Raw genomic sequence first — 22,043 nt, 5'->3', positions numbered from 1 at the left:
CAATATTTTCTAAATCAAGTCCTGTCTGGACTACTTAGACTCAAACCAGACTCTGAGAAGCAGGGTCAGAGACACATTTTACGTCCAGATACCATCAGAAGGCTGTATTTTAGGACTGGCACGGAGCACAACCTGCTCCTGAAACCCTCCTGATTTACTGATGGCCTTGGGTACCATCACCAGCAGAGCAGGAGTTTGAGTACACCCAACTGCCTCACCTCCCCACACCTTTCATGCCATGGTGTGAAAATTTGCCTGAATTCCTTCATTTTCTCCCCAGAAGCTTCTCAGCTGGTAAATCACTGGTGCTTTGCCTCAGCCAAAGCATGTCCCGCTGGAGCCATCCTTTCAGACCTACCCATTTTGCTGATTTGCTTCTCCATAGCTAAGGTGTGCTTTAATTTTTATGCGCACTGCACTCAGCAAAACTGAGCAAATCAGCCCAAAGCCACCCTACCCAGGACCAGGGTGTGTCTTTTTTCCAGACATCATTTTTGCTCCCGTAACCTAGGACCCATTAATCCCTAAACGCTTGGGACGAGAAAGGCATTTTCCACGCACCTGGGTTGGTGGTGATGAGATAATGATTTACAGGGAACCTGCCAGTGCCACAAAGCATGGGCAAAACTAATTCCCTTCATTTGGCCCCGTGCGATTGCACTTGTAAGTGCTTATTGCAGTGACAGACAACGCCGGGAAAGTGTAATTTTCTGCTGCCGGGCTAAAAAAATATAGGGAAGGAGGAAGGTGAAGAGAAGGTCAGCACGGAGCTGTGCGGTGCGAGAAGATCCAAAGCCCTGATGCCTTTGCGGGCTGATCCCAGTGCCACAGTGCTGATGTCCAGTGTTTCCAGTGCATCAGTCCCCAACTGCAGGCAGGGAGAAGGAGAAAGAGTGGGAGGAGGAGAAGTATCTGGCTGGAAGTTTCCTGGGGCTCCACCTCAAGCAGCCATCAAACGGCTTTTGCAGCTGCTCGCTTCCTGCCCAGAATATTAAGAGGGGATTTGCCCACTGGAGCCTGCAAAGGGCAGGATGGAAGCACAGGTCTGTAGCTGTGCTTTTGTGATCTGTCACCAGTGTGGTGCTCTTCTCCAAAATGCATTTAGGTGGCAAAACTCAGGGAGAGTCTTGGGAAAAGGCAGCTGGGCTAACCCGAGAATCCATTCATTCCTTGAGCTGCAGGGATGCTGCTCTGTGTTGCTGCACAGCTCGTCAGCCCCAAGCACCGCTCTCCATCCTGCATGCAAGTATTCCCACATCTCCCTTTTATCCCATGAGCATCCTTCCCACCTCCCAAGTAGGCAGTTCTGCTCTCCTGCGCGGATCTGCAGGAAAGGGCATGTCGTGCAATTTGTTCGGGAAACAATAGCAATGTTTGACATGTCATAAGGATTGATGGAGCAGAAATTTACATGGGAGAATTCATTTTTAAACAGCTCCATGGAGCCCCAGTGCTTTGCTTGTAATGGTTTCGACATTCATCATCCGCTGAGCCCCACTGAATGACTCCTTAAACTGCTTGAGATTAACTCTGCTTGCAGCAGCTCTGAGGGATGAGTGGGGCACATGCTCAGAGAAATAGCTGTACATATCTATTTGGGTCTCTACCCCAGAATCATCCCCATCAATTAAAACCTGCCTAAGGGTCGAGCAGTTGGGAGTGGCACACCCTTCCCAACTCTGGACGATTTGCACTGGGATGGCAGCGGGATGAGACAGGTATTGTTGGGCTGCAACGGTGGGTCACTGCTCCTCTGCTACCTTTGTTTCCCCCCTGCCCTTACTGAGGATCCAGGAAATAAAAATTGATGGGGAACAAATTGCTTTGGCCAGGAGCTCGCTGCTTAAAAGAGTCGTAGCAGGAAAGCAATTACCTGACATCAGAAAGCTGTCAGGGCAGCAAGTGACCGGCCGTGCTTCTTGCCTCCTGGCACAGGGACAGGGACCGGCATGGCACGTCCTCCTGCCCAATTCTGAAACCACTTGCTAAAGAACAAGCAACTCTTCTTCAAAGCAATCATCAGATCCTGATTTTCCAGAGAAAAAGGGAAGAGAAACCATGCTCTGGCATATCCTGCACTGTGATGTGATTTGGGATGGGGAGGAGAGACAGATAACACACAGAGTTTCCATGAGAAGTAACCACCGGGCTGCAAAGCAGGATAAAGAGAACTGGTGGAAAACCAGCTTAATGCACAACTTCCCCAAGTGGAGACTGCTCTGGCAGCTGCTGTTTCCCCGGCCCGGTGGGAGGCAGCAATCAGGCAGCATTGCTGTGCCGCAGCCGTGATTAGGGCTGGGGGTGAGGAGAGGGAGATGCCCAGCTGCCCCAAGCAGGGCTTCAATTGACACTAACGACCCCAAAGGGCTCCAGGGGGAGAAAAATAGCCAATCAACCCCCCTGTGAACAGCAGAGCCTTCCCACCTCTCCTCCTGTCTCACTGATTGTGTTTTCTAACAGCAGCAGTGCCTCGTCGGCCAGGTTAACACTTGCCTGGGTGGCCGTCATTTAGTGTCTGGGGAGCATGGGTCGAGGTGACACCCTACAGCACCTCAGGGTGGAAACAAACCTTGGGCAAGGGGCTTAGTGCCATGTTTTGTGCCCCTGTCTCACTACAAAGTGGCACCAAGCCCAGCGCAGCACCAGGTCATGTACGACAGAGCCTGGAGCGAGTCCTCCACTAATGAAGCATATCGATTTCATATTCACTTGTTGTCCACCTAAATGGCAAGCCGCACATCTGATAGATTAAATAACTGCGCAATTGCCTGGCTGACATCTCAATCGCTTTGCTGTTAGGTCCCTAATGAATTTTACAGCCCAGCAAAATGGAAGGAATTAAGGTCAAAGTCCAACGCAAAAAATATGAATACCCATTCCTCTCTAAAATGTTCCCAGGAGCTCTCCCAGTGCCTACAGCCCCATCCCACCCAGGGCTGATGAGCACAAGGGATGGGTGGAAGTCACCCCCACACTGGATGCATGATTGCTCCAAGAGTGAAGCGAAGCCACATACAGAGGGAATTCTGCTGTTTAGCCACGGGCAGCAAGCCAAGAATACATGAACAAGAGGCAGAGGGATTGCAAGGGAGATGACCCTCAGGCAGCATGAAGTTGTCCAGGGGCCATGGGCTGAACCCCAGAACACCAGTCCAGCTTCTATTGAGCAGCTTACAGATGCTTCTCAAGCATCCCTTAGAATCATAAAACCATCGAATCATAAGCTTGGAAAAGCTTTCTCAAGTCACCCAGTCTAAACCCACCTGTCCATTGCCTACATCTCTCAGTGCCACATCTCCAAGGCTCTGGAACACTTCTATGGACATAAACACCCCCATCTCCCTGGGCAGCCTGTGCCCATGCATCACCAGGGGATGCTATTTTGCTGCTTTGACTGTCCCCATTTGGGGCTGAGCTTTGGTTTTTGCCACCTCTGCACTTTGAAGCTGTGCATTTATCCTGACAGCTCCATCAGGCCACGGCGCGGCTGCAAGAGCTGCAATAAGTGTCTCTCTCCTCAGCTGTCATGATTCCTATTCCACCCCATTTCAGTCTCACGGATTGATATTTAGATTAAAGAGATAAACACAGCCAGAGAGCACTGGTCCCTGACAGAAAGACGAGGGCTTCAGATCCGTCAATCACACTGCTACCTGGAAACCCCCTCCTCCCTGCCCTGTATTTACAGAGCCAAATCGAGGAGAATATTTGAAAGGAACAAGGAGTGTGAGCAGGTTTACAAAAAAAAAAAAAAAAAAAAAGGCAGGCAAGAAGAAGAAAAGCTGCTCATGTTTAACTTTCCAGGCAATTTGGAATTGCCTGCTTTGATTATTTAACTATTTATTGTTTGGTGCATTTGCAGCTTTCCTCTCTTCTCACAGATAAAGGATTCAATTTTCCTCCTAGCGACAGGGAAATTGGACATGATTTTGCTCTGTTTAAGCACAGCTGGAGCAGGAGAACACGGGGCTGAAGAATAACAGAATTGATTGGGATGCTAACGGGGAGGGATGGGGCTGACATTGCCTCTCTTTATCACCTAGCACCCTCACCGAAGCCATGCAAGCACTGCCCAAGCATTTCACCCTAAGCCAGCAGATCCCACCTATCACCAGGCCTGCCTCAAAGGCTTCACAGTGCAGGTGGTGCCCCAAAATGGGACCATGCTAGCCCAGCTCCAGAGCCCAGAGGATGGAAGGGGCCCAGGGCAGGCTCGCTGCTGATTGAGAAGGCGATTTGCATGTTAAATAGGTGCATACTGATGCCCAGGGTGGGAAAACCATGCTATTACTTTCGTGTTGACTGGTGTTCACAGCTGGATGGAAAGAAGGGGAGGAAAAGCAAGGTGGGATCGATTTTCCCATCCCTGATGCGAGGCCAAAGAGAGATCGAAGCGGCAGCAGCAAACTGACAGCTGGGTGGTGAAGGAGAGAAACTTTGCCAAGCAAATTAAAGGTTGCTTTAATGAGGAGAGTAATGGAAGGTTAATTAGCACATTTACTTCATTAGGCTCTTACTAACAAGGTTTCTCCTAGGGAAACATGGTGGCAAAGAGGGGCCGAGCTCTGCAGGGTGTGGGGATGCTCTGGAGGAGCTGCAGCACATCTCTGGGGCAAAGGAGCAAAGTGGGGTCTGGGGGTGGGACTGCTTCTCACATGTCCCTGGAGAACTGCTTTTCTCCATGCCATTTGAGACAAATCAGAGGCATTGCCTTGGCTAATGTTTGTTTGGGCTTTAATGATTTCGGTTATCAATGCTTTCCAGAAGGACCGTATGCTGTAGATCTGTAGGATACGAGAGGCTTAAGGAGACCTCCTGCCCCTTAACTAACTCCTGCCCCCCACAGGGTCTCTGTCACATTCCCCAGCCCTGCAGTTCCAGCAAACAGAACAGCAGTTGATCATACAGCACACGCCTGCACACTCACAGGACTGGAGGTGATGCTGAGCTCCCACTCCTCTCACTGGAGCCTTTGGGATCCCAAGGCAGACCCCATTTCCATAGCCTCTTCACCCCAAAACACTTCTAGCTGAATGCTCCACCTGGTGCCAGCCCCTCCCCATGACCCAGAAGAGCCCCACATGGGTCATCTCCAGCCCCAGTGCAGCATCAGATGGACACCCTGCCTGTCTCAGGACCACCAGCCCACTCCTTTGTATCAGGAGCCACCACCAGCTGCTGGCAGTGCTTGGTGAGGGGGGTTGTGCACCCTGGTTAGTTCAGGGTGCAGCATATGCTCTCAGTGCCTCTTGTTCCTGGAGGGCATGAAGTTATATACCGGCTGCCTGCTTGCTCAAGAAGTGTGAAATTCTCTCTCTGACCTTTTCAGTTACGTTATTAAAAGGTTTCATGGCCAGTTGTTTCAGAAAAAAAATAATATTTCAATATCTGCTGGTATCTAGGGCAGAGCTTCAAGGCAAAGAAGCTCAAGGAGCTCTCCCAGCACCCTGCCCCTACCCCTCAGGGATGTGGAGCCATTCCAGATGTTCTCCTACAAGCAAGAAGCTCCCTGCATCTGTATGATAAATGCATCTCCTGGATGGGACTGAACAGATGGACAGATGGATGGATGGGCAGGGAGAGGAGAGGATGCGGAACGGAGAATGGAGAGCGGGCCAGAGTCTTAGAGGGCGGACAGGACTGCATAACATGGGAAAAGGGCTGGGTTGTGCCCAAGGACCTGCAGGGACACAGAGCTGACCCTGTACCTGCATGTCGCGTTGTTTTACAGCTGATTTACACGTGTAGCAGGCAATGTTTCTCTGCTGTCAGCAGCATTACGAGGTGAAATGCTGCAGAGACAAATGGCCATTTGTCACTGCAAATGAAGTCTGCTTCTGCCTTTTTTTCCTCCCCTTTCTGTTTGCAGCTGTGTACCAGACCTGCACTGCGCAAAGGGGCACTTCCCAGTGCCTAACCCTGTGGGTAAACACCACACTGAGCAAGCAAAAATGGAAAGAAAAAAATGAAAGAAGGAATTTCATAGTTAGCAAACAGGCTTTCAGTGGCAGCATCCTCCCGTCCAGCATGCCTGCAGCGCATGGGACATTTTGGGAAGCCTGCAGGAAAGCCAAGCATCCTGCAGCAGGAGGGCTGTGAAAAGTTTGGGATCAGCTGGGAGGGCAAGCTGGGTTTCAGCACTAATTGCATCCATTCTGATTTATCACAGAGGATTCGACTCCGGGCGGTTCTGCGTGTGCTCTGAAATGCTGGCAGAGCTGGAAGTTGGGGAAAGAGGAGCGGCAGTAACAGCCTCATTGTTCAGTGCCTGACGGCCCAACTAGCTAAACATCTGCTTGAAATATTAATAACTGTCAGATGGGAACAGCTCGGGGGCTCTATGCAGTTTCACACCATCTGTTTGTAGAGTAAACACACTTACACACTGAGCCCTTTTGTCAGGGCTTTTCTTCTCTGGGTGGCATGCAGGAGCTGTGACTATAGAACAGCAGCAGCAATGCACCCAGTGCATCACACTGAGGATATTTCCCATTCCAGAAGAACACCAGCATCTCTATGGGTTTGATGGTTGGACTAGATGATCTTAGAATCGTAGAATCATTAAAGTTGGAAAAGAGCACTATCTCCTCCTCCACATCTCCATCTTTAACCAACACATCTCAAGCAGCTCTTCCCCTCTCTTTCCACCCTTAGCACAGCAGACCCCTATTTCCTTGCCACACACGGGATTTGCAGCAGGGATGCTTCTACTCACATGGACCTGGAGCACAGTCGTGCCCACGGTGGCATTCTCTGGAAGGCTGACATTGTAGAGGGCCTTGCTGAAGACCGGACGATTGTCGTTCTCGTTGATGAGGTTGATCTTCACACGTGCGAAGCCAACATGCTCTGGGATGCTCTCATTTGCAAAGAGCTGCATGGAGAGAACTGAACCTTAGAACTGTAGAATCACAATTCATGTTGGAAAAGTCCTCTCAGCTCACCCAGCCCAACCCCAGCCCACCCTCACGTGTCCATTGCCCACATCCTTCAGTGTGATATCTCTGCATCCCTGGAACACCCCCCCAGGTAGCCCTGTGCCAGTGCATCACTGCTGTTTCCAACCTGAACCTTCTCTGGAACAACTTGAGACCATCACCTCTCCTCTTAATTGGAGCTTCTGTGAATTCTATTCTTTTCTTTTTTAATTTTTTTCATGAAGAAAACTACTCCCTCCTCCCGACCTCAACATTCTATGCTCCATTTCCCTGCCCTTCCTGCTCCCTTACCGAGAACTCGTAGCGGGGGATGGTTTCGAAGTCAAGTGGCACAGCCACACGGACGCGGATGTCTGCCTTCCCCTGGATGGACGTGGGTGAGATGATGAAGTGGTTGGAGTTGTTGCCCACCAGGTAGACCTCAAACACACTGTTGGGGCCCTGGCAGTAGAAAGAGGATGGCTGGTTAGTTGCTTGCATAGCTCAGCACTGGCCTTAAGAATTCATTTGGGTTTTAAGATGTTTGCTGGACATGCAGCGCATGCAAATACTGCAAGTCTTCTTTTTATGTGCTTTCACAGAAGACCTCTGTGCGTGTGAATGAAACGCATTCCTGGTATAAAACTGTCCAGGGCAAAGCTAGAAGGGAAATCCCTTTTAGCCTTTTGAGACCTAGGTATCACGCTGCATCCTACTCTGGGGTGTCACAGCACAGCTGCCTTTCCCTTTGGCCCCAGATGGGACCTGTACACCCCTCTTCCATAGTCCCACTGGTAGAGCATGCCTGCAACACTGCAACACCCCTTATGGGAGCACCACCCCTTCCCACTGGTCAGCCCTACAGAGCGAGTCTAGGAGTTACTGTAGCCGAATTGCTAATTTTCCTCGAGTGACCTCCCTTCTAGCAAAAAAAAGGCAGCAATTAAATGCACGAAGGGGCACTAATAGCAAAAACTAGCTGACTGTGACCACCAAAAGCTGCTGGCACATGCAACATCCCCGCTGGCCCTTCTCCCCTCAACAGGGCAGCATTCCTCAGCACCCTGTGCAAGGTGCACTGCATCTCCTCCACGTGTCCCCTGCCTTTCTCAGGGTCCCTACGCAAAAGCACGTTCTGGTGACAGGGAGATGCAAGGGATTTTCTTGGAATCTAGCAAGGAGCAAGTTTGTTGGAGGCACGAGATAAAAGTTGAAACATCAAAAGAAATCCAAACACTTGCAGGGAGGGAGCTAGGTGGATTAATTCCAGCTGGGGAGGGAGATCAGGCTCCAGATACTGCCGTCCCTAATTACCAGCCACTCGAGTACCTCAGTCTCCCCATGTGAGCTCTGGGGAAGGGGAGAACGCCTGCCTGTTGGGAAGGCTGCTGCCAGGTCTGCTTATACATTTATTCCACTATTTACTTTTTTTGGTTTCGGCCCCCATGCTGCTTTTCTTGCTCCTGGTTCCTGGAGTCTGTGAGCCCCCTGCGGATGGCTGAAAGCAAATCTGAATATTCAAATTGTTATCAGCTGCCCAGCAGAAGGGACTGGCTCAGCCCATGCCGCCACTGGTGCCCCGCTCCAGAGATTTTTCCACACGTTTCTCAAATCCCTCACCCCCTTCCTCCCTGCCACCCAGAGAGAACAACAGGGCCAAGATGACTGCAAAGAGCAAAATAAGCACTGCTATCCCAAGCAGGCAAAGGTCCTCCAGGGCTCATGGCTACAGTGGCACAGGATGCTCAGATGTGGCATAGGATGCTCAGACACACAGCACTGATCTTCCTTTCCCCCACTTGACCTCTCTGTGGCCGTACTCAGCGCCGCACCGATGGAAATTTAACGCCAATTCAGCTAAAGACAATTGTAGCCGCTGTTGTGCATAATTATCACTTTGTTCCCCGTGTACTTGCTCCTCAGAGCGTGTAATAGTCGCATTCCTGCTGCCGTGGTGCTGGCATCAACCTGGTGTCAATACCTGGTTTTTGGGAGGCTGATCAGCCCCAAATACAGCCCTGTGCATGCATTCCCCCTCTTCTAGAATCAGGAGAATGCAGAAACACTGCCCTAGCTCAGGTGGTGTTCCCAGAACAGAAAGCTTCTGTTTCTGCAGCAGCATCACTTCAGTTTGCCTCGCAGCTACCTTCCAGGCAGGGGCAGAAAGCCGAGGAGTGCTTGATATCATTCATTCTGACAAGTTTGCAAAGAAAGAAAAACGCTAAGAGTTCAGCAGGGTGGATGAGGTGGAAAATAAGAAGGAAAAAAAACGAAATTCTTCAAATAAAATGCAATTAGTGCCTCTTTGTATGGCTTGGCTACCTTGTGCCCCAGTTCTAGCTAGGCAGGGACAAGTAATGCTTAATCTTGCCTTTGAAAATATAAAGAGGGTGTTTCTCTCCACCCACTCTGAGGCATTTCACTTGAGTGCTCTGGATAGCCTCCCTCTGCTCGCTCCTAGCACCCACTGCTCTCCCAGAACCAAAAGCTCATCCAAAGGCTTTCTAGCCACAAACATTGGGACATCACGTTCCCTGCATCTCTTAGGATGCCCAGAGCAAAACTTTCCCCACCTCACATCATCCCAATACCTTCCCATCCCCTTCCCTGCATCCATCTGCCTGTCCCAAGCAGCGTTTCCTGCCCACTGCCCAGGAGCTGCTCCATCCCCAGATTATCTCCCAAATTCCGCACACGCCTGCACAGACGGGATCAATCCGAGGCTGCCTTGCCTCCAGCTTATCTCTGCTCCAAATGATTGATTTTCCCTCTTTAAGGGTAATTTGCTGGTGAATTCCATGTATTGCAGAAACCCCTGTGAAATCTAATTCAGCCCGACTGGCAGCTGGCACTTTTGGGAGAGAATACTCAAGCGCCGTCAATTCCCCCCTACAATTCCTGGCTGTGTAGATCATATTTATAGCGTGTGTGTCTGTCATATGCATATATATGCTTGGGATGATTCATATATTGCACCTGCACACGCATGGGCACATACCGTACCCGCATGCAACTCTCTGATGCAGCTTTATGCACCAAATACCACGTATTCCCATTGCCTGGAGATAGATATATATGTATATACTAAAAAAAAATACACACACATATATATATATATATATTTCCTTTTCATGCATTTCCCATCTATCTTCCTTAATATGCTTATTTTTGGAGAATTTAAAAATTATTTTCAAATGTCAGCCCATCATACTCGTGCTCTATACGGTCTCTGCCCTTTTCTTCCTCTTCATTCAACCGTGGCAAGGAAAATCAAGTGAAAGCCATGGTAGAGGAGCTGGTTTCTCTAGTGTGCTGCTTCTCTTAATACACTTCTATGGACCTTGCAGTGATGCTGGCACTGTTGAGCCTGGTCAGATCCCTTGCACAGGTGAAGGAAGCTACAACAGGGCATGCCCTGGGCAATGCATGCTTACAGAAGCCCTGACTGCAGCTGGATAGCTTCAAAAATCCCACCCCAAGTATTCAGCTCACGTTTTCCAACAAAAAAAGGGGCAATCCAGGGTGTTAGCCTTCTGTCTCGGAACAACTTATTAATTCCTGCTGATCTATCACAACACAGGCGAGAGGAGAATCCAATGCATTCATATGAATAGACACACGTCTTCTGTAGCGTCCATTTCAACACAGGCTCAGCATAAACCCTGGGAGACTTGCACAGATTTTTATAAAGAGCTCTCCAATGGCTTTGGAAAAGGATTCAAGTGGTTTTCTCCCTGTCTGGCAGAAAGAGAAACTCAGTTGCAGAGAGGTTAATGCTTTTTTTTTGGTTCACAGAAGGCTAGCTCCAGAACCACACAAACCCTGTGCACTACTTTCTCCTGCATTCAAGTGTTTTTGATGAGCCACAAAGAATACAAGAAGCAGAAGTGGTTGGGGAAAAAAAAAAAAAAGAAAAAAGAAAAGAAAAAAAAAAAAGCCCAGCCCTCCTTCCGCTGCCCTGCTCAAGCCAATGCTGAGCCAGGCATGACCTTGAAGTAAAGAGCAACCAAGCCTGGGAGAGGGATGTCACCATCCCTATGACTTCTCCTAATTGCTCCTTCAGAAGGAAAATGTAACACAGCAGAGCAGCAAGTTCTGAGGTTACAGAAAGCAAGTAGTAGCAGTGGCTACAAAATAAGAGAAAGAAACTGCTTACTTTCAGAAAGCCTGTAATACCCCCCCAGAGAGGCAGGGATCTCTACAAGATGAGCTACCCTCCCCTCCAACACCAACCCTTAAATGAGATCTGGGAAGGGGTGGATCCTGGCTCCATTCCTTCTGGTTATTCAGCTGCACTGCATGCACCTGAGATCCCCTGGGTTGGCCCTGCCTTCCCACCAGGTGCTCAATCACTGGCTCAAGCCATGACTTAGCATTTCCACTACAGATGATCACACTGGGTTGGGCGTCACATGGTTGCATTAAGCACTCATGTCTGGATACCATAGAATCATAAGAGCTGTAGGGATCTTTAAAGCCTATCTGATCCAACTCCCCTGCAATGAACAGGGACACCTACAGCTCCGTCAGGAGGTCAGAGCTTCTTACAGTCTGACCTGGGGTGTCTGCAGGTCTCAGGCACCACCACCTCTCAGGGCAACTTGGGCCAGTGCCTCACTGCACTTATTGTAAAACACTTCTTTCTTATATCCAATCTAGATCTTGACTCTTTTAGTTTGAAACCATTCCCTCTTGTCCTGTCACAACAGATCCTTCTACAGAGTCTGTCCCCTTTTTTTTGATGCTGTCCTTCTCCATTCCTCCAGCAAGCTGGGAGCTTTCCAAGAATGGACTGGGAGGAATAGGCTTTGCCTTGGGGCACCCTATGTGCGTACACTGAGATGCTAAGCTCAGCCTCACTGCAGAAGAGCACTCCAATGCGAAGAGAAAATCAAGCACACGCTTTCAAGTACTGGCTTGCGTGCAATGTAAATACCTGCTGAAGTGCTTTGCTGAATTGGTTAATCTAACCTTTGCAAACAGCAATCATTTAAGCTGGTGTACAGTACACAAGAAGAAAGACAGACCCAAACCCCACAGTTCAAGAATGCCACGTGGCCCTGGTTACAAAACATCTTTGTGTTTAAGGGCCTGCAGCCCACACACAGCATTTTAAGGACAAGACCTGTACGACATCTCTTTACCAACCCTTTGAGACATGGTGAGCTTTCCTGCACCTCTTACCAGTGGAAATAATAGTCAGAAGCAAGCCGTGCTAACATGATGGTCTCCATGAGCGTGTGGAGTAAAAGCTCATCTGTACAAGAGATCCTCTCTCAGCAGTTTCAAAAATCTCACCAAATTCATTCAGGAAAATCACAGTAAGTCTAAGGCATGCACCAGGAGCCAAAAGAATGAAGCTATTTTTTGCTCACCCTATCAGGAATTCAAGGCTATTTTTTATTCTCCCATTTTAAAATTAGCCAGGCTGAGAGGCTGGAGTGAGTCCTCGAATGGGAGTGACTCCAGTAAAATGAGTTTTTAACAAGAAATAATGACAGATCCTTCATTCTTGTGACATAAACAGGAGCATTACAATGCCTCTCAAGCATGGATCTGCTGACATCTCTCAGAAAGCACAACAGTGGCTCTGTTCCCAAACTATACTCAGCATCTGTCATATCCATATCTTAATAATTGACATTTTCAAGAAAAAAATAACTTTTTATCTGCCTAATAGCTCCTCTGCCCCCTTTGGGCTGAGCTCAGGACTCCCAAGGGGTGACATCATGTCACGAGTGGATTGTTAACTGTGTGTCATAATCACTTTCTGTGAAAAAACAGGATTTTGTGTGGTTTACAGGGTTTGCCGAATCCCACTGGGGGCTGGAGCAGAGCATGTCCATCACTTCAACCAGCAAAGGCCACCGCTGCCTTCCAGACACAAATGCTAATTCACCGCTTCTTAGAAGATGCACGTTTCAATCAACCTACTGGGATTTCACATTTTATTTTAGGGAGTGAGGGAAGATCTAGATGCTGTATCCCTCTTTGATACCACTCAATTCACCTGAAGTGCCAGGACAAGTCCTATTGGGACTCTGAGGTCCCCAGGAGCCCAACAGAAATTCTGTTTTCCTAAAAAGGGCTGGCAAAAGGAAGCCTTGCAATGCCTCAGGGGAGCCCTCAGTAGCAGGCAAGGATCAGCATCCTGCACAATCCTATTTTCTGGCTCTCAGTGGCCTCAATGCATTAAAGCAGACTCCACGTCTGTGCTCCAGGGAGTGAGCTGCAATAAGAGCTGCAAAAAACAGGTACCAGGGTACAACCATGTACCTCATCACTGACCTTCATCCTTCCCTGCATCCCCCCCAAACAACCCAGATACTGCTTTACCAAGAATGCTATGAATCACCATCACCCATGTGTGGCAGGAGCTGGCTCACCTCATCCTTGTCCTGCACCTGGATGAAGAGGGGCAGTGCGAAGCCCACCTGGGCCAGCTCAGGGATGGCCACGCTGTACTCGGAGCTGTTGAACTCGGGCGCGTTGTCATTGACGTCAATGACCAGGATATTGAAGGTGGTGGTGACGGTGGCATTGGAGGGTGTGCGGTCATCATTTAGCTCGGTGCCCTGTGAGAGGAGACAACAGTGGGGCAGCCCATCTCCTTTCTCAGGTGACAAGTGGTAGGACACAGGAAACAGCCTCGAGTTGTGCCAGGGGAGGTTTAGATTGGATTCGGAGGAATTTCTTCACGGAGAGGGTGGGCAGGCTTTGGGACGGGAAGCTTGGGATGGTGGTGGAGTCCCCATCTTTGGAGGTATTTAAGGGACATGTGGACATGACACTAAGAGACACGGGTTAGTGATGGGACTTGGTAGGTGAAGCTGATGGTTGGACTTTGTGATCTCAAGGTTTTCCAGCGTAAATCATTCTACAATCCTATCTGTGCTTTCCAAAGAATAAATGGTTTGTAAAGGGCAGAAGTAGCCACTGGGCAGAGACCACAGTGAAAAACAAAGTAAATGGCTGTTCCTGAGACACGCAGTGGAAGGAAGAACTCTTCCTCACCCTTCATCTTGTCTGTGCTGCAGAACCTGACCGAAGTTTCGGAAGGTGTACATACCCTGATAAGTCTCCCAGGTTTTTTCTCCCTCTGCTTTGCCAACAAAGCAGACTTTTAGAAATGTTTGGGTTGGAAAGGACCTGAAATGCCATCCATTTCCAACCTCCTGCCATGGGCAGTGACACCTCCTGCCAGCTCAGGCTGCCCAGATAGCCACACCCAACCTGGCCTTGGGCATTTCCAGGGATGGGGCATCCACAACTTCTCTGGGCAGCCTGATCCACTTGGTCCTGCCTGAGCACCTTCCCATGCAGCTGACATGAACACACACAGATGCTGACCCAGCTCTTCTGCCACCTCTGCTTCAGATACAGTCCTTGCAGACCTACTCCCTTCCCGTAGTCCTCAAACTAAGGGAAGAGGCAATGGGAGACACAGCACTCTTGTTTCCTCCTCTGCCTTCTCCTGAGGTGCAAGCTAACCACAGAAGTACTGCTGAAGACACAGGAAACTAGGGCAACTTGGGAAAGCAAGATTAAGACCTTAAAATAGCTTTGGCAACATCTAAACACAGAGCTAGGTCATAACTCTGTATCGCACCTCTGTCTCAAGAATGACTTTAATTTTGCTTTCCCCAAAGGAAAGAGCACAGATTTTATTGCAGAGCTTGCAAACTGCCTTTCCCAGCAGTCCCTCCTCTTATTCCCTCTCTTTGCTATTCACTGCTTTTGCACTCCCAGCAGAATGGGCTGATCTCAGCCAGGAGCACCCAGCTGGGAGTGGGAGAGGCAGGGACATCACAGGGCCAGCCTGGTAGCAATCGGAGGACGATGGGAAGTTTGTGGGGAGGAGAAACGAGGTCCAACAGCGCAATATCACATGGCTGGAAGCCTGGCATCATACAGTCAGGAAAGTGAGCAAGCTTTCATGTTCGCAGACCTTTCTGAGACTAAACTAACATTTCTGTCCCTATTAAATACAGACAACACATGTATAAATTTTTCCCCCTTCTCTCAATTTCTACTGAGTTTAAACTATAAATCTCCAAACCAAGAGATACTAGAGATTGGTGCAGTTCTCTCCCTCATGCAGAAAGCCTCATGGTGTGACCTGCATCTGAGATTGGGAGGAGGAATTTCTTGTTTGCCCCTAGCTGTGCCCACTGCACTTTCTGAAGCAAGCAGGCTGCTGCCCTCTCAATCAATGACCCTTCCTGCTATGCTGATTTTTCCCCAGCCCGGCCCAGCAGAATCTATACTCTTAAATGTGTTTCCAACCAGCTGCCCTGCTTGGTATTGATTTTAATTAAAGGGCTGTGAGCAATGCTGAGGGCCTTGCTCAGGTGGGGCTGCAAGCCATGCTCCAGTGCGTTTTCTTGACGAGGCAACTTCTGGCATCGCTCCTTTGGCTGATAGAACAGCAGGATGATCTAGCTGGAGGCCAGGCAAAGCACGAAAAATGGCTCCATGGAGGCAGGCACGTTTCAGACCATCCTGCAGGGGCTGTACCAAATCTCTTTGGCCAGTGACTGATGGCTCACAGCTGTGGATGCCCCCAGAAGCCCCAATGGCAGGATTTGTACCTCCATCTGGGTGCTCTCCCATTCTGCTCCGTAGGGGTTTCCAGCACCTCACCTTCACCGTCAGGATGAACCCAGAGCTGTAGAAGGGATTCTCTCGGTCCAGTGGCCCATTCAGGGTCAGTGCTCCACTGATGTAGTCCAGAGCAAAGATGCTGTTGGTGTTGCCTGGTAAAACCAAGAGGCAGTGTAAGCACAGGGAGGACATGAGATTCTTTCCTGCTGGCGTCTGCATGATTGAACACAGTGCTTGGGCTCTGTGCAGTGCCTCAGTGTGCTTTAAATAGTTGTAAGTGGCCTCCTCCACAAACCTGCCCAGCTGGGAATGGTGCTTTCCTTGTAGGTGGACATCTCTAGTGCCTGGAAGAGTGCTGGAGTACACTCTACAGGCTCTAGACCTGTATTTATGCCCCTGCATCTACTGTTAGCAGATGTGATGCCCTCAGACAGCTGCCACATTCTCTCCTATCTAAGCCAAATTTGGCCTCTGCACTTCTCCTTGCACTCACACCAGGTGCCTCCAGCGAGCAGCCTATTTGGCTCCTCCCCTGGAAACAGACACCAAGGGAGCACTGAGGTGACACTTGAGTCTCTCGGCCAGCAGATGCTGTAAGGATGAATTTCCTGCACTGGGGATACCCCTGTGACAGTCACAGGTTCTCTCTCTGCCCCCCAAACAAAAGCAAGCAGTTGGTGCTTGGAGCTCAGGATACCCGATGCTGGCCCACCACAATACCGTGGTGGTTGCTAAATTAGTGATGAGCATGGAGATTACATGCTGGCACGCAGGCACCAGCACTGCTGCTCTCCACTCTCCTTCCCGGGCTGCCTCCTGAGAGCTGTAACAACTTTCTCCCCCATTTCTGCCCTTGACGCTCTTTTCCCTCCATCTGAAGTGGCCTACTGAGTGCCATCCAGCTTAATGAACCCATGCATGGCTTCTTACAGTACCAGCAGCAGCTCAGAGGGGTATAGAATCACAGATTCTTTAAGGTTGGACAAGCCCTCTCAGATCACCTAGTCCAGCCATTCAGCCTATCCCTACCACTAAACCCTGTTGTTCCCGCTGCCTGTCTTGAAGGATGCTCCACAACATGCACCAAGTTGCCCTGCTAAGAATTTAAATACTCCCTGATGCCATGTGGCTGTGGTAGGTCTTATGTATCAGGGTGATCTTGATAGGCACCCCCTGATATAGACTGTAATAAAAATATGGTATCCACAGGCACTTTTGACAGCTAGAGGAATAAAGGAGTGATCTGACATTCTCCCAGGCTGCATATCAGAAATTCTGCTTTGGCTCAACTTCCCAACCACTGCTCACGGAGAAGATACACATCTGCTGCCCTCCAGGGTTTCCTTCTGTCTTCTCACAGAGAATTGCTGCCTTTGCAAAGGAGCCGGGGAAGGGAGCGAGGTGGCCCCATCCCCGTTCCTCTGCGGACATCCGAAATTTTGCTAGCAGTGCCTCTCTAAGCAGCCATTCGTTCCGCTTCCAGCCACGAGCCCTGCCAAAGAGCTCGTGCTGCCGAACAATGCGCCATCCCCAGAGGCATTTGCAAAAATCTCTAATCATCTTCACATTTCCTCCCTTTTCTCACAGCAATGAGAGAAAGAAAGATAAAAATAGCCAATTTTGCCTTTCACTCCCCCCTGCCTTTCTCCTCAGCCCTCTATGGATAATTTCTCCCTGTTCCAGCTCCCCTCCCTTTCTCCATCAGCTTTCACCCATTTGCCCACCATACTGCTGCATGCCACAAGCCCCAGCATACCTGTGGTGGCCATGGGGACAGTAAGCCAGCAGAGCCTGTCCTACGTGGTGGTGACCTGATGCTATGGCTAATGCCCTGCTGCTTTTGTATCAATGTTGAGACACGAGACGGAGGGCATAGAGGGGAGGGTGAATCTTTGCAGGGCTTTTCAGCTGAGCCCAGACCCTGGATAATCCTGTTTCTCAGATGACACGGATGGCACAGACTTTCCTGTCCCCACCATGAGATCTGCACACTTGTTTAATGACATGGGCAGAGACAATTGTGGCTGCCTTAGCACTGAAGAAAAGTGACCCGCTGAGCAATGCTCCTACTAACTGTCTTCCTCTATGGCTCCACCCCGAGCCCATGCTCAGAGTGGCTCTTCAGCACCAGTGATTCCGTGTGTGGCTCAGGAGCTGTGGGAGGGATGGGGACAGGGTGGATGGCTAGAGCACAGAGCAAGGGGAAAAGCAAAGCACCTGATGCTTGAAAATATCCCAAAAGACAAAGTAAAGGAAAAAACAACAATAAAAAGGAATATGCTTTGGGACAGAAATATAAATGTTGTTTAAGAGATATCAACCAGCACTGGAAATGTTGGTGTGGGTACAGAGGCAGGAGAAGCTCCTGTATCCCACGTGGCCAGGAAGGCAAGGAGCAGCTGGTGCAGGGTTAGGAGCAAAGAGATGGATGGCAGCAGCCCACCCCCAGTGCTCTTCCAGGCTCATTGAGGAGCGGACAGTGGCCCAGGCATCACCGCGAAGAAACACTGCTACAACGAGGGGTTTTATAGATGAGGGCCGTAATGTTTAATTGCCCTCAGCCAACTCTCTCTGTTTAAAAAGGCCATTAGAAATGGTGGCACGAGTCCAGGATTGAGGAGGAAAAAAAAAAAAAGGGAAGAAAAGAAGATATTGGCATCTCCTCCTTCCTCCCTGTCCCTTTGGCCTTTGAGCATCGCTCACACCCACAGGAGGGATGCAGCCATGCTGCCAACCTGGCCATGTGCGTCGACTCATGCCAGAGAGCATCCTGCTCGCAGCCAATGACTTTCACAAGCTGCAAAAGGGGAACCCATCTTACACATCACGCCCGGTAATTTATTAGTCCAAATGTGCTCTGTCAGGGATCCTCAGCGCTGAAATAGATGCTGTTGGATGTGGTTCACAGAGTCAGCAACAGACACAGTTATCATCGTCTGAAGAGTCCATCAGCTGCCGCGACCACTCTTCACCTTAAGGTTTTGTCCCATGAGATAGGCAGGAGAGCACGACAAAGCCAGTGTCTTACCCCAGACTTGTCATTTATAAGATACTTAAGCTTGGATCACCACAACCAATGCTCTAAAGGAAAAAGAAAAGGAAGGAAGGACATTCCCATCCCTTTCTGACCTCTATATCTGCCTGGGCCCACCCTGCATTCATTGCGCACTGAGCACAAGGCAGTGCTTGTAAATGTTGGTTCTGCTCAGTCCTGCACCTTCTTAGCAGCTATTGGTCTGGATTTCCAAGTCCGCTAAAGGCAGCAAGCAGTCACACAAGGAGAACACGAAACAGCACAGTGATGTGTCCAGGACAACTCAACCAGATTTTAAACTAAAACCCGCACCTTTGGGATCAACACCTTCCAGAAAACCTCTCATCCTACAGAACATCTCAGAACATCTTATTATCTCTAGCCCTGACGTGAAGAGAAAGAGCACAGGTTCATCTAGTGGTTACCAGCGCTTCAAAGATATATTAAATCACAGGCAGGTAAAAAGAAGATCCCTGCAATCAAACACAGACCGTGTTTTATATTTACATATAAGTGGGAGTGTTTCAATTTCCAAATATCCATCATCCCCTCTGCACCTCAGTTATCCTTGGGTTGCGACAGAGCCAAAGCACAACACTAACTCAAGGAAACCCAAGGGTACGACTGCAGCCACCACAGCTTCTCTGAGCACTGTCAGGGTGGGAAAACAGCCGGTGATAAATAGCTTGGCGTCAGGTACTTTCCCACCCATCAGCATGCCCTCCTCCAGAGGTGCTCTGTGGTGATGGCTGCCTTTAAATCATGCTGCAAGGCCCTCCCAGCAGCTGTGATTTATGGGGACATCAACACCCCAGCAGTTCACCCAGCAATCCTGATGTGGGAAAAAGCCAGCACAGCCAAGCGTTGGGAATGTTAAAATCAGCAGGTTATATTTCCAAGGATTCTCCCTGCTTCCTGGTTTAAGGGAAATGGTTTACTTTGCCTTGTCTTTCTTTATTAATCGAGGTCAAAAGTAGGAGGGGTGGGACTTGACCTCCATTTGGAGCTTTGTTATGCCTTTGTGAAGGGAGGCATGTGGACAAGCCAGGTCTGTGTGAAACAAATCCTTAGCCCACGCTAATTTGGTAAAAAGATTCTTATTCCTTAGCAGCAAGAAGAGAAGAAAGCCAGAGAATGGCTATCTTCAGACATGCCTCCCTCTTGCTTTTGTAACTCACACTTCTGTTACATCGAGCAAATAATGACTTTTAATTCCTGCTTCCCTCGGGATGCTCCAGCTTTAGGATGCAAGCACTTCATTAGCAATGGAACCAGCCTCCTTAAAGAGTCAATTCCGGAAAAATGATGCTTCTGGGGAGCCCTGGGAACAGCTTCTCAGAACTCCCCTTCTCTCCTGCGGGGCTTCCTAAGTCCCACTAACGAGGTGTGGATTGCCCTCATGCCCATCCATTGCAACACCAGAAATCTGACATCACTGGCAGACACTGCTCTTCCCTTGGCTTTAACCACTATGGTGATGCCCATTAGTGGCACAGCCCATTTAATATGTGATAAAAATCCTGCTCCTAGGAGAGCTCTGTCGCTCTCCCATCACCTGTTGGTGTCACCAGGAAATCAATCTGCCTCCCAGTCATGAGCTTCCCACAATGAACAGCCTTATCTGGAGCAGGTCATGGCACACAAGTCACCTGCTCACCTGGGACATGAAAGATGATGAGGCAGAGTCCCCAGCACAGAAGCTATCTCCATAAATCTGCCAAAAAGGAGCTGTGGATTACTGCCCGGGATTAATTCTCTGTCCTTCAAAAGGAGACCTGACCTCAGAGGCTGAGCATCATCAACCCACAGGCGAAATGGCTCGCTGAGGCACCCCCGCGGATCACTACCCAGACCAGTTCTCCTATCTGATCTTAGGTTAACAGCCTTGTAAGGCAGTGGCACACAGATTTTCAGTCTTGTTTTATGTGGTTATGGTTAATCTTCTAGTTTTATTGTTGTGCTGTCACAGGAGGACCTTGTGCCTGGAGATGGCTGCGTAAATAAGGGCTCCCACACTATATCCCAAGCATGGCTGTGGCTGAGCAGGACAGCAGCAATTCCAAATTAATACCCATGACCCATCTCCGAAGCAAGCCAATACCTTCCACACCCATTCTGAAGGGTCGGTGGTTGCTTTGTAACTCTCTTTCTACTGTATATTCAAAGGAGATGCCAATATCGGGTTGTGTGAAAGCCCTGTGCCCTCAGGCTTGGCACCTTGTGCCACTGTCATGTGGGAGCATTGTCACTTCCCCCCATCGCAGCCCTCTCTAATTGCAGCCTCCATTGCCCATTTTCACTTTTGCTTACAGTTGGTTTCTAATTTAATTTGCGTCCTGCTTCCCATATGTTAGACTGCTATGTTTTTTGCAAAATTGCCATAAAAATCTACCAGCTCAGGCACAAAATCTGCTCACTGACCTTTACCATCATGATTGAGGATAATGATAAATTAATTAGGCTTTACAGGCAGGCCAAAAAAACCATGTGCCTGGGGTGAGCGGGATTTTGGAGGTGCGCTAGCAGTCCACTCCCACTGCTGGACCAGCATAGCATTGTCTTTCTTGAGCAAGATGGGCAAATGGTAGAGATTTTAAGAGAACATCTTAAATAGGGGTGAGATGGCACTCATGGCCTTACTGACTTTAGAAAAATCAGATTTGGTTTGTGACCAAGAGGCAGGGTGAGGGGGGAGTGATGCTGGCAATGATGGGAGATATCTCCCAACTAGTTCGTGCTGTCAGCTTGGGGAAAGCAAAATAAATAAATTCAAAGCAGCCTGAGCATCGCTGGCTTTGATGTGTTCTGCACGATATTCTGATAGGGAGCGGCTCCCCGCTGGGCGGCACTGAGGCAGGATTAAGCTGCTAGTGTGTATGAAAAGATGGGGGCTGGCTCTGGGTACTGCTGTCTGTCTGTCTGTCTCCCACTCCCAGCAAAGTAGCAATGGGGCTATTCCATGGGAAAGCCAAAGAGGAGCATAAACATAAATATTTCCCCAGTGGGAAAGGGCCTGGATAAGCTAAAAAAAAAAAAAAAAAGAGGACCCCGCTGCTCTCTGCTCAGATTGATTCACGTGATCTGAGGGAATCGCTCCTTCAATTTGTGCTGGGGTGTATTAGAATAAATTGTAGAGGGAATTAGAGGAATAAATAATCCTTGCTTCTTCAAAGGCAGGCAGATCTGGGCACTTGTAGCTGGGATCAGTGGACTTGAAAGCCAAGGTGAGATCACCTTGAACCTGGGTTCGACTAAGGGAGCATGTGAAGCAGCCCAGCTTTATGGGAGTGAAACAGGAAACTATTTCTATACACAGAGCTGCCAACCAGCCCCACTGCATGTGAGCAATCCCTCCAAATCAATGCCCACACACACTGGGGAGAACTTCTGGGCTTCAGAGCAGCCCTTGTGAGGTGTCCAACTTGTGTTCTGCTCCTGAGAACAACCAGGCCCACCCCAAAAGGCACCCCTCTCCTAATCCCAGCCAT

At 49.4% G+C, this 22,043-nt stretch overlaps 1 protein-coding gene across 1 annotated transcript in view; it reads right to left on the bottom strand.

The window, feature by feature from the left end:
• The window catches only part of CDH23 (cadherin related 23), a 127,620-nt gene that overhangs the window by 40,836 nt on the left and 64,741 nt on the right, over window positions 1-22,043 (bottom strand). The window contains exons 10-13 of the mRNA XM_042818469.1: window positions 15,561-15,673; window positions 13,304-13,492; window positions 7,230-7,379; window positions 6,716-6,874 (exon numbers count right to left, since the gene is read on the bottom strand). Coding sequence (XP_042674403.1) covers window positions 6,716-6,874; window positions 7,230-7,379; window positions 13,304-13,492; window positions 15,561-15,673 — 611 coding nt within the window. The remainder of the gene's footprint in view (window positions 1-6,715; window positions 6,875-7,229; window positions 7,380-13,303; window positions 13,493-15,560; window positions 15,674-22,043) is intronic.

Source organism: Centrocercus urophasianus, unplaced genomic scaffold (assembly GCF_019232065.1).
Source record: "Centrocercus urophasianus isolate 14NV4802_14NV808 unplaced genomic scaffold, USGS_Curo_1.0 seq_17, whole genome shotgun sequence".
NCBI lineage: Eukaryota > Metazoa > Chordata > Aves > Galliformes > Phasianidae > Centrocercus > Centrocercus urophasianus.
Note: the sequence above shows the minus strand (reverse complement) of the source record. Positions and strands in the feature narration are given on the sequence as shown.